This window comes from Anser cygnoides, chromosome 2 (genome assembly GCF_040182565.1).
Source record: "Anser cygnoides isolate HZ-2024a breed goose chromosome 2, Taihu_goose_T2T_genome, whole genome shotgun sequence".
Taxonomy (NCBI): Eukaryota; Metazoa; Chordata; class Aves; order Anseriformes; family Anatidae; genus Anser; species Anser cygnoides.
This window is the reverse complement of record NC_089874.1, coordinates 34,664,726-34,677,556: the sequence shown is the minus strand read 5'-3', so window position 1 is coordinate 34,677,556 and position 12,831 is coordinate 34,664,726. Positions and strand designations below refer to the sequence as shown.

Genomic DNA, 12,831 nt, shown 5'->3' with positions numbered 1-12,831 from the left:
GTGCATCAAAACATACTTGAATGGTGTTTAAAAATAATTCCACACTTTACTTCTATTAATACTGCTCCAACCTTACACAACTCTGCACGCTGCCTGTAACCGGGGTGTTTTTCATAGGAACCCAATCTTGTACGGGCGTAGGAGAATAAGCCTCCAGAATTTCTACAGACAAGCTGTTAAAACTATTGCTAACCTTTTTCCCTCTCCAAAAACGCTTGCACGATCAAAATAAAAGCAAGCAGTATTTCTGAAGTTTAAAAGAAGAAGAAAATGTATTTCTAATAACAAAGCCCAGGAACACCAGTTTGATAATCCTACCATTGGTAAGACTATTTTTCAAGAGTTCCTACTGCATCTACAGAGTCTATCTCCTCATTTACTCCCCCACTTTCTGCTGTTGGGTTCACTGGGCGAGAGAAGACAGAAGATCGGGGGAGAGGTAGAGGGAGAGAGAAGGCAACTCCCAGTATCGACGTGACATTCTGTACTGTTTAATGTGCCTCTTAGACAAAAAATGCTTTAACCACTCTGCACTTTGCCATACTAGTCCAAACTACACAGCCAACTTAACAGAAAGAGCTAGGAAAGCTTATAACCCAACCATGAAATGCATTGACTTGTTAACTGTAGGTTCTCTCTAATGCTCACCTTCTAAGTTTTCCGTGCTTTGTGAATTTGTTAGTCACCAAACACAGCACAGTAAGAGAAAACTCTTGCCCAAACCCAAGATAATTTCCTTCTAGAAACGAAACATCCCGAAGACCACGATCACAAGTAATATTGAGAACACCATGTGTCAGATCTACAACTTACCTCAGAAGTATAATCTAAAGCTTCATCTGCTGCTGTTGAGGTCCCTAACTATAGGGCATTTAACGTTTAAGAAACATCTCCAAAGGTTCTCAGTGTTTCAGAATTAGTAAAAAGCTCCTGCCCTACCTGCAACATTCTTGAGCGCTCAGAGAGGAACAGCTGATCCACTTCTGAAATAAATTCATTAACTGCCGAATACAACTTCTGTTGCACCTCATTTCTCTTGATAATCAATTCAGCTCTTTCATCCTATGCAGAAGGAAAAGCAAATGAGCAACTCACACCCAGATTCCCCCTACACAGAGTGACAGAAATAAGTGGTAACCCTGTAAAATATACATAGTACACAACTGATGAGAACGAATGAAAAAACTAATTTACTTTTGACACATAACAAAATATGTAATACATCTGTAATATGAGTATGTATACGCAAACAGGTTCAGAGTTTTTGAATTTACTTTATCCCATGAAAGCTTAGATGACTAAATCAAGAGTTTGTAAGTATCCAAAGAAGAGACTAGAAACCTTTTGTCAGTAACAGACGGATGAATTAGATCCAGTGGTTGGTAACTGAAAGATGGACAAACTAGCTATGAATAAAAACTCAGGTTGCAGCATACCACATTTTAAAACTTAAAACCCAGACTAGCAATTGAGCAGATATTATTCAGCCAGACAGTAACAGACTAAATTAAGTTCTACCAGAGAAGTTAAACACAAAGTATTGTTTCTGCAGTTAAAAAAAAAAAAAAAAAGCAAAGAATAAAAAGGCAGAAAAACAACAAAAATTGTTTAATAGATACTTCTGCACTTTCTGACATCTCTGGTAACCAAAAGTGCACACAGTTTTTACAGACTTCTTGCTGTTTTATGCATGTAAGACATGAGCCAGCTTGAAAAAGAATATTTAACACACTGCATAAAAAATGTACAAGGATGCCTTGCCATAAAGAATACTTTCCAAGACAAATTTCTGCAAACTATTGCTTCAAAAACTAGAGCAATGGAGACTTAAGTGCAGTAAAAGACTCAACCAAGCAACCAAATTCCAGGTAATACTAGTCCAAAAACTAAGTAAATTCAACAGTCTACAAAGGACAGAATGACACTCCCAGGAAGTCAACACACAGCTCAAGACCCACAGGACAAGTCTCCTTCCTCAATCTGCCATTTAAGTGGGTACACACAACAGTTCATGCCTCATGGAACACCTGCTACGTAACTTCAGAAAGCATTAAGCATTTTAGAAGCATTTTACAAGAAAGCATTTTACGTTTATAGAAGTATTTTGCAAAGACTTAAGCTCATGACAACAATAGAATTAAAACTCCTTTAGAACAGGACGAAGACTTCTCAAACTACACCTAGAAAATTTATTCTGTGTCTCAATCAATCTCACACCTCTCAACAAATGAGCAAAAAAAAAAAAAAAAAACAACACCCCAACCACCAGACCTAGTCATGCCAAATGCCCATCTAGCTTATTTTGTTTCAGAGAGCTCCAGCAATGGGGTTATTACAAAAGACTGTAAAAGTAGGATATGCATGGTGCAGTCACCTGATCAATGCTTTCTTGCTTTAAAGACCTCAAGACAAAGATGCATCCCCTTGCACAGATACGTTCTAATCCACTTTTTGAGCCTATTTCTACTTTTGACCTCAGTTTTTCGCTTTCGTTAGTGCAAATTACTACTTTGCAGTATATGAAATAGTTAAAACTAGCTCTGGCATCAGCACCTTCATTAATTGCTCCCCAACTTTTTCTTTTTAAATTAAATTTACAACTAAATAATAAATGTATTATTATATGTATACTACAGTCTTCAATAAAGCAAATCTTGAATCAGCTTCTAGTTCTAAACCATAAATTAAGCAACGCTCCATAAAATACTGCAGTGTCTGAATATACAGTATTTTTGTTACATATATATACTGCGTTACCTGCCTATATTGCAATTAGTGCAATTCTAATCATTTGTGTTTCTTTGTCTGTAAAGCTGCCATCCTGCCAGTAAAGTTTTGTAAGAGAGCTGGTTATGTGATCAGCACCAATATCCCTCCCATTTGAGTACGTATCCTTCCTATACTGAGCACAGAATTTACATCAAATTCTATGATTATTTTTGGAAACATTTGAAAAGTACTTTCACTCCAGAAGAACTACCTTTGTTATTTTTATACAAACCATGCGCAAGGACTACCTCAGTTCACTGATTATCTTCTTACGTTTCCAAGACATCCACTACACAAATACCTTATTTAGGAACAAATAATTCAGTCACCCATCTTCAGTTGGAGGTAGCATCCAGACATGAAATTAATTCAATTAATTCAAAAAATTCTTCATTAAAGAAAAGAATAAAAATATCAAAAAGAATAAAACACAAGAATACCACCACTACACATTTCAAAGATTAAAAAAAACAAAACAGGAGTAGTGATCAAGTTAAACCAGCACTAAAACTATGAAACCCCAAAAAATTAATACTGAAATGCCATTTTCTCTACATTCAAATTCTGTTGGGTTTACTCACCTGCAATATCATTTAAGATGTATTACACTTCTCCTAAGGCAAGACATTTGCTCCTAAGAGCTTACAAACAAATGAGACTTGGGATAGGGAAAGAGGGAGGTTAAAGGAGTAGTACATTGCTTACGCACCGAAGAGCAAGATTTAACTTTGCAAAGCCAATTTTGACAGATAAATTGACAGATTAAACAGAGTTAAAACAGTCTGTTATAGTTTAATAGCCAGCTATTTCACCCATCTATTTGGGTTCACTGGGCTTCCTGGGGTACCTCATTTTAACTAAACAGGAAACAAAGTTAGTGCAACCAAATATGTTGATGCCACAAACAAAAATATTTGTTATCTTACCTATTGCCAATATAATTTAAGAAGGGATGACAAGCAGAATAGCAAGCACACCATTTTACTGTGTGCATCTTGGACAGTTATCATATTTGAAAATACCGCAACGAAGACTCTAGCATGTTACAGCACATAAAATAGATTTTAAGCTAAAAATGATTCTCACGGGGAAAAAAAGCCAACACCTACACTGTATGCTAAAAACAGGACAACATTCGTAGCACAAGATACTCGTTTATTTCTGGTTAATTACCCTAGCTTTAGCAGGATGCCACCAAAGCTCATGTTATGCACACTTCACCTCCCGAAACCTTCAGAATACTTGAGACATGTTCTACAAGACCCTTGAAATGTCCTGCTTCCAGCTACTACCAATCCATCATAAAAAATAAATTAATTCTTCAGGGAGATCTACACTTAAGCACACTTTCTCATTTGCAAATGCTTTGCAGTTCTTGGGCGCTCTGGGGGATACCTGACACTTAGCAGAATTCCTGTCTTCTCTACATTTCCCAATTTAAAATAGTTGTGACACTACCATGACAGCTTTCCCTCTTCAGACAGCAGGAATTTTCAAAAATCATGGCATGCTCTTGAAATGTCTTAAGATTTTGTGCTGCCATTCATTTATGCTTTAGTTTAGGCAAGCAAGAACAATGTCAGAAGTGGAGAAAGGGATTCATTTCTAAACGAAGCCAGGCTATATGAGGTCACACCTCCCCAACACAAACACATGGCTAAAAAAACACATGGAAATGCATAGTGTTGCATTTCCATAGTATTTCAATTATTTTAACAGTGTAACACACTATCACGCATCCTACAGACGTTAACTTCATTGTTAGCCACCATTCACAGCTAAAAGGGCTGGCAATATTAAGACAGTCTAACATATTCCAACAAATATGTCCATCAGAAAAACCTCAAGCACTCTTCAAGAATGAGATCTCTTTTCATTATGTTTCTCAGGGAAGAATGCTGCTTGCTGGGACTGTCAATTCAGAGAAGGAAAAAGGAAAAAAAAAGAACTAGCTATTCTTCTATACATTATTGGCCTATACAAGGCAAGGCCAAAATGTCCATATTAACAGCTTAATGTTGTCATGTTTTAACATCTAAGTTTTTAGTACATAAAAGAACCAATTTTCACCTACAGCAACTGAACATGTCATGCTACAGTTGTTTTAATACCTTTCCCTGCACAAACAACAAAAACAGAACTTAATTCAGATCTCCACGTGGCTTATTATTTTTTAGTCTATTTCATGCGCTATTAAATTCAGCGCAATGCAGCAATTTCTCCTAAGCAAAGATGTTTAAAAGGGTTTAGGTTAGAGGTGAAAATACTCGTAGGTATTTGCTGTCATTGTCCCAGCTGCACAGCTACCTTCCTCTCCCTGCCTTACCACAATGCCTGCCACAGAGCAGGCGACCCTCCTGTTCTCAAAAGCAGCACCTCCTTACACGAGAGAAACAGTACATAAGCATTTTTATCATCACAGCCATTTCTACGTACCCAGGCAGGCTTGTGCTGATTGTTGCTGCTGGAAAGCTACACTAGATGGCATCTTTCCCCTGTACAAGCCCATCTTCCAACACAACTGCCATTTGCATACTGCTCTCCCTGCACATCTCCACGGGAGGGAAGCATATACTAGTGTAGTGGCATGCTCCTTTATGAACGGTTTTAAGGATACACCAGCTGCACAGCTAAAGTATTTTTTTTTTTTTTTAACTACTACAGAAAATAAACCCTTTAGCCACCATGCTCTGATGTCTTTATAAAAATCGTGGGTGTCAAAAAGTCTGCATTTAACAGAAAAATAACACTCCATAAACATAGCAGCTGTGACAAAGGTAGCAAAACTCTGATGTTACCTGGCAGAGGTTTCCATTCTGTGCTCACGATATCAAGCTACGCTTACAAGACTAAAATACTCTGTAAACAGCTATTAAACTACAGTGTTTGTGACAAAAAATAATTCCAACCTACCACGTTTTGGCATAATTGAATCATCTCTTGAGCCAAGTCATACTCTGTCCAAAGCTTCTGCAGTTTTTCCAAGGAACACGGAACAGTGAGACATCCTTCTGTAACCACTTTTATGGCTTGTGAAAGCTGCTCCCCAAAACCAGCATTCTTTTTTGCGTGCCTAAATTGTAAGGAAGAAACAGCACTGTACCCAGAGAATACCTTATCACCAGAACTCGAGCATTTTAAAAATCAATGCTATTTAGACCTCTTCAACATAAGGATCTTGAGATAGCACCTGCCATGTTAACCTAGTTTCTTCCACAAGGCAGTAGCAGCAAGTTGACTCACTCAGCTGTTAAATCCCTTTTTTGAGGAAGGAGGAAGTACCAAGAATACATTCATTATACCTCAGTATTAACATGACTCTATATGGAAATACTCTCTTGCTCTTAATGTCTCTTCTGTCTCATTTCCTCCCCTAGCAATTTCTTCATTCATCTGTCACAAACATATAAACCAATGTATATTACACAGAGTCCTTCTTAAAGGACTTCTTTAACCTTCTTAAAGGTTTTGTCCCTTCTTTTAAAACTTGAGGGGCAATTTTGGCTACCCAGTGAGACACCTCTATCAGCAATACAGAAACCTAGAGGGACTTCTGACTGCCCAGGTACTTTTAACAATTAGCTGCATTTACTAATGAGCATTTTCCTTTAAGATGGAATCAAAAGATCTTTTAACAGCCATGGCAAAAAAACGGAAGTTAACTGAAGTCATCTGATGAGCATTCAGAAGCAGGCAAGACGAATTCCAATGTGACGAAAATCTTAGGTTTCAGTCTTGGTCTTGGGAAAGGGTTGTTCCCAAACTCTGTACAAAACACTGCCTTTTTTTTTTTTTTTTTTAGCAAACTACTTGGGAAACGAAAAGCATGCTTTCAAGAGATATCAAGAGATAAACACGGCAATGACAAAATGTACTACTTTAGAAACAAATAAATACATACCTTATTTCTTTCAACACTTTCACATTAGCAGCCAAATTTCTCATTTTTGTTCCAATGTGATTACGGAAGGTTTCCTCAAAACGTTCAGCAGTTTGCCTGGATGCTTCCTTCTCTCCCTGAATCATTCATTGATTTTGGAGCAATGTTTCAGAAAAAGAGGTAAAAGAGAGTCAGCTGGGGTTACTAACATGCAGACCATAATTTAGACTTTTAAAAAACAGTTTAAAAACAAAGAGACACAGCGAGACATCTTTGAAACACTAACAAAATCCCTAGAAACACATAAACCAGTGAGAATTTTTTTTTTGAATAGCTTCTTAAGAGTTGACAGTTCATTTTCTTCCTTTTGTTTCAGTAGTGATGTGTTTAAGCATGTTTCTTCAATTACTCCCCATTTGCTAGCAACTTTTCAGACAGTAAAGAACTGTTTTGAACACACAAAATTTAGGGAAGTCAAGTTCAGGACCACATTAAACTCCTTACTCTCATAACCACACCTCAAAACAGTGCAGAAATAACTCTTGCCGTATGTACAACCATCCTGACCTTCCCACAAAGAATTTTCTCAGAACAAAAGGTAAAAACAAGAAAACCCCCATTAGGCTGTATTCCTCAAAGGACTGCCTAAGTTAAAAGTGCTTGCTCTCATACTACTGGAAAGTTCTTATAAACCCCATTTTAGGTAATAATATAATCTTTTCTAAAAAAAAAAAAAAGACCAAAAAAAAACACATCACCACTCCTGCACAGAAGGATTTAAATAGTTGTGTATTAACTGATGAACATTTAGAGTCTCATGACAGTAGGGCATTTTTGAAGTACCCCTCGAAGTGGCAACCATCTCTTCTAAAACACATCATTGCCTACTTCAGTGTTTTTAGCTGGGAGCAAAGATTGTCATACTTCGAACATACACAACTTTTCCTTTTAAAGCAGCTCACTTGCAGTCAGCACAAAAAAGTAACTAAAACTTGTAGGAAGCAGCTTAAAAAAATCATCAGGATATAGAAAGTAAATGTTTTTAAGAATTCCTTGAATTCAGGTAACTTTTCTTGGCTGCAGACCCATATCCTGCTGTTTGTAAATTCAGATGCAGAGGAGTACACAAACACAGTAACTTTACTTGATGAAGAATCTGTACTGTAATAGGTTAGGCAGTGTATGTAGAAACACAGGTATTCTAGGCAGAGGTAACTGAGTAGCAAAGCTGGCTGGTTGTGAGTAGTTTTATTACCCCAAGAAAAAATAGGAAAGAGCTCTGAGCAATCTTAGGCTTGGGGTTGTCAAATAGATTGGTAAAATGACAGATTTTCCTCCCTTATCTATACAGGTAAGAGTTTGCAGATTTTTCTCAACTCATGCAAGAGCAACATCCTTTCACACAATCTCTTCTCAGTACTGCCTTTTATCACACGCAGAATTTTAAGCCTACTGGTAACTAAGTACTGGGCTTCTCACATAGCATTAGGTAGGAACTTCCCCTGGAAGAAACATAATTACGTGGTATCTGAATCATTTCTATTAAGCAACAATTAGGGAAACAAACATTTTTATCCACTCCTAAAATTCAACAGCTGCAATGATTCTGTGATGCTTTGGAATTTTCAGCCCAACATCCAGAAAGTTGTTTTAGCCTTTAAGTCATGAAAAAAGGCACGGACGACATCCTTATAAACAAAGCATGTTTTTCATCACAAAGTGCAGAACTCCAAGCTCAAAGCGAACACCTAGATCCAAACCAGCAACTGCAGCAGCAAGCCGGTACACACACCAAGGCAGGGCAGCCTGGACTGCCACAGAGGTGGTAACACATCGCCAGCATCTCCCTGCACGAGTGGGAGCTGAGTCTTTGGTCAACCAGTCAAGCCTGCTGGATTCCAAACAGCAGCGCAGAGCCCTGACAGCAGCATGATGAAACCACATCTGCAACCAGGAAAGAAGCACCTTCTTTGCAATTCCACATACCTGAAGTTCACCTTTCAGCTGCTCAACTTGCAGCTCTAGTTCCTTCTGCCTCCTCAAGAGATTTATGTTCTCCTTTCTGAGAGCTTCCTTTTCCCCTTGAAGCTTTTCAATCTCTTCAGCCAGCTTCTGATCTGGTCTTACTTGTGCCAAACTTCTGTTAAGCATTGGGGCTGAAGTTAACATTTTTTCCCTTTAAAAAAATTCAGAGAAATTAAAAAGAACCCACTATGATGTGTATTTTTTCATGCTACGGTAGTTTCAGTGACTACAGAACACCACGAAAAGACTGTAAGAGCATCTACACAGTTACTCTTTAATTCTTTACCATTTTTTACCCCTCTCCACTCTTCAGAGACTGTTACACAAACAAACAAAACCAGCATACACACATCATTTGAAGACAATACTTCCTATGTTTTCACACCACTAAATCAAATGTCTTTCCCATCCGAAAAACATCTTACGGTACCACACTGCAGACCCAGAAAAGCCAATGTCCATCATATTTCAACTCCTCTCCCTACTTTTGCCTCTTTTTAACAAACGGATTTGGAGAATACCTAACTCAGAAAACAGGCCAGATTAAGAGTATCGAAGTATCCACAATGAGGCACTTCACTATGAACGTGGACTTTTTGGAAGAGCCCCTCATTTCATATTTGTTAATGGCACAGACTTGCCTAAGTCATCTAATTGTAACACCAATTGGAATAGGATGCTAGTATGTGGAAGGGCGTGCCCTCGGGAGCTTCATTAAAGTGTCTGAGAAGCTCAAATTATGGAACATAACCTGTTTTTTTTTTTTTGGGGGGGGGGGGGGGGAGTGGCTGGAGGGGGAGTGTTGTGGGGTGGTTTTTTGGAAGAACATTACTTCTTACATCATTGCACTTCTCCGAATGCCAAGCACCATCTTTTCCACCCACAAACGTCTTCCTCAGCAGCCTGTTGCCATGACAATCCTAGCAACTGTAGGACAAGTTTATTTTAAAAGATTTCCGACAACTGTAACTGCCAACTTACCACTGCCTCTTGTCAATGTAATTACAAGTTGCAGCGACATCACTATCCCCTAAAGCTTACTTCGGACTGCAATTGCTGGCTTTATTTCTTATAAGCACACACTGTTACACTCCTACACAAATAAATAACCAAAATATGTTTGTCCTGCTAGGTGAATGTACTTTTACATTACGCATTTGTGTCCAATGAGTTTTTAATACGAGTAAATAAACAGGGAATAGCTACGAGGAGTCTCAAGGACAAGCATGTGGAAATTACACAGATGCATAAACAAACATCACTGCCTGTCACTGCAAAATCTTTAAGAGGCCTGATATCTTGCAACCTTCGCTTCCAACTAAGGTTCACTGCATCTCCTCCTCTGTTTAATAGCTGCTACCCCTTCCTTCTTTTTCAAAATCCCATGTTAAGATATACAAGAGAAGTCTCCCTGGAAAACAAACGAGGAAGAACAAGCTACCCAACATGCAACAACACTAACAGCTTTTCTAGAGACTGATGCCCTAATTACAACCACCACACAGACTCAAATATACTTCCCTTCCGTTCAGTACCAGTATTAGTAGATGCTGGAGAGGCAGAAAATGCACCTTGTATGTTAGATGCTCATTTTCCCCTCCAAACTCACATCTACACACACCCCAGCAACCAAGCTCATCAGGTCACTCACACAAACCTCTCCCTGACACCCCACTGCCTTACTTTGTGGCAAACATACGGTTCCCAGCAATGTTCTCACTCCTTGTGCTGGCAGACATTGGGTCAAAGAGCCCACCTGGACGGCTGCTCAGGGCACGACCAGGCCTGTTCACCCACAGGGGAACTGGAACTTTTATCTTCTGATGCTGGTTTTGCATAACATCTACTTCTCTCCGTTCCTCATCTTCAGCATTTCCTAGAGATCTGCATTTTTCAGCAAACCCTGCCTTGGCCACTTCTTCTCCAATGTCTACTTTGTCACATTCTGCCTGGACAATAATGATACCATCCTTCTGCTTGACCTTCTCTCGTACTTTTATTTCTTTTTCAAAAACTAGGCTGCCCAAGAACTTCTTCCCCTGTAAAACAGAATATGTTCAAGTTGTGTACTGGTCATTCTAAATACTTATTGTTGAAATCAGCCATCTTTCTTCCATGAACAAAAAAAAAAAGACATGTTTAAGACCAAAGCCCAAAGAGCAGAACAAAATACAGCTTCCTATGTTTAACACGTTTATTCTGAAACAAGGAACATCCGTACAACGACTGTCTCTGATCTAATCTCTGTCAATGTCAGACTGGACATCAACAGCAAACTTCCCTCAATATTCAACTCCAAAGAATTCGGTATCATTTATAGGTGACGAGTCCAAAGACTCACCAACTCTCAAAGGAAGTTGGCAACACAGGGTTATCCAAGTCTTTCAAAGGATACCAGACCAACTATTTAACAGTATTACAAAAATAACGTGGAAAGATATTCGAATTACATTGTTTAACAGCCTTTCAGTACATGGTCCGGAGGCTGAAAGAGAAGAAATCAACAAGTAAATTATTATGTGCACCTACCTTCTTGTAATCTACCTTACTGAAACCACTCATTCAGAGATCAGGAAATGCCAGAATTGAAGCTGTCATTTTCATCAGTAATAACAAAGCATAACAGCTTTGAAAGACTGGGGAATACGCTCAAGACCTTCAAAAGGCATCTGGCAGAAAGTTAGCTTTCTACCAAGAGGGTTTTTCCTTTCTGCTCAACTACTTCTGAATACAAGCTGGTTTTGCTTAAAATTAAGAATGGAAGAGGTTGGAGGCAGGAAAGGGGCATAATTTCAAACAACACAGAGCCAAAAAGAAAGCTTTACCTCAAGTAACAAGAAGTGGTGAAAAAACAAAGAACAGGGAAGCAATACCAGAGATTTTCACCTGTCGTAAGCACATTAAGCAAAGCCAACGGGACCACAGAGGAGGAGACCATACACACTGGGTCTCGGGATGTCCTCTGAATGGCACAGGGATATGACAAGGCAAGCACGACAGCCGGTCCAGCTCTTCTGACAACTGCTGTTCTCAAGTCACCAGTTGGTGAAGCATGAGCAGTACCAGCAACAAGCCTGAAGCGTAACTTTAGGACTGGAAAATGAGTGGTGCCCAGGAAAAGGAGACCACCACTACTAAAACAAGACCAAGGGTGCTGAACTTTTATCAGTCCTGTTGGCATCAGCCCCTGAGCCTGCAGAACTGTAAAAGCATATTCTAAAATCACCTCCCAGCACATTCTGAACCAATTTCTAACAAAACATTTTCGTTTTTGGAATATGGCAGGGCAAGAGATCAGGCAGTGCTTCACGGCATGCCCTGCTATCCTGGTTAAACACCCGTATCTTCTAGAACTCCTCCTGGTGACAGCATGCTGGTATCTGGCATCATCTATTACAAAGCACATCGTCTCAATGCTTCAAAATCTGTCACTCACCTGGTCAAACATGTTTAAGTTCTGATCAGCTGGTATCCGCAGTCCCCAGAGCCTGTACTTCTTGGCAACGCTCGGACATTGTAAGTTTGCTGGAATTTCAACTATTTCTGATCTATTTAGAACCTCTGAATTTCCATAGTCAATGTATAATACCTGACACTGCAACAACATAAAATGTAAATAAGCAGAGGCTACAACACGAACCTCCTACAGAAGTGTGTGCTGCAAACTAAAATATAAGCATTTTAACAAATGTGCACAATGCAAGTACGACATTTGAGGCAGAGATCAGAGCCCTCTGTACTAAGCCTAGGATATACCCTTCAGAGGAAGGAACAAAGTCAGAAAGAACACACAACTCGGCACCCACCTAAAAACAGAAAACTTTCAGGCAATCTGATGTTTGCAAACCAACCAGCCTGTTCAGGAGTTATCATTTTAAATAGGAACTATTAGCTGTCTGTGTCAGTCACCTGAAACTGAGGAGTAACCCTTTCAGTGCATTTGCATCAGTGCTAACATGTCACACAAAGACTGCCATTTTCACATCTCAGAAGTTTGAAATTAAATTGCATTGCTTAACAACATAAACTATCACTTGTGAATCTTTTTCAAGATGTACAAATGGCACTTTGCAACTATGTCATGTTTTGTGAGTCCTCCCATCAGCAACTTTCAAAACTACAGGTCACTTGAGTTTATGCCATATGTGCATATTCAC

General features: G+C 39.0%; 1 protein-coding gene across 3 annotated transcripts in view; it reads right to left on the bottom strand.

The window, feature by feature from the left end:
* Positions 1-12,831, bottom strand: part of STK31 (serine/threonine kinase 31) — a 36,710-nt gene that overhangs the window by 20,579 nt on the left and 3,300 nt on the right. For all 3 annotated transcript variants that reach the window (XM_013171853.3, XM_013171854.3, XM_013171857.3), the window contains 6 exons: positions 12,111-12,269; positions 10,358-10,713; positions 8,636-8,825; positions 6,671-6,786; positions 5,683-5,842; positions 940-1,062 (listed from right to left, as the gene is read on the bottom strand). In XM_013171853.3, coding sequence (XP_013027307.2) covers positions 940-1,062; positions 5,683-5,842; positions 6,671-6,786; positions 8,636-8,825; positions 10,358-10,713; positions 12,111-12,269 — 1,104 coding nt within the window. The remainder of the gene's footprint in view (positions 1-939; positions 1,063-5,682; positions 5,843-6,670; positions 6,787-8,635; positions 8,826-10,357; positions 10,714-12,110; positions 12,270-12,831) is intronic.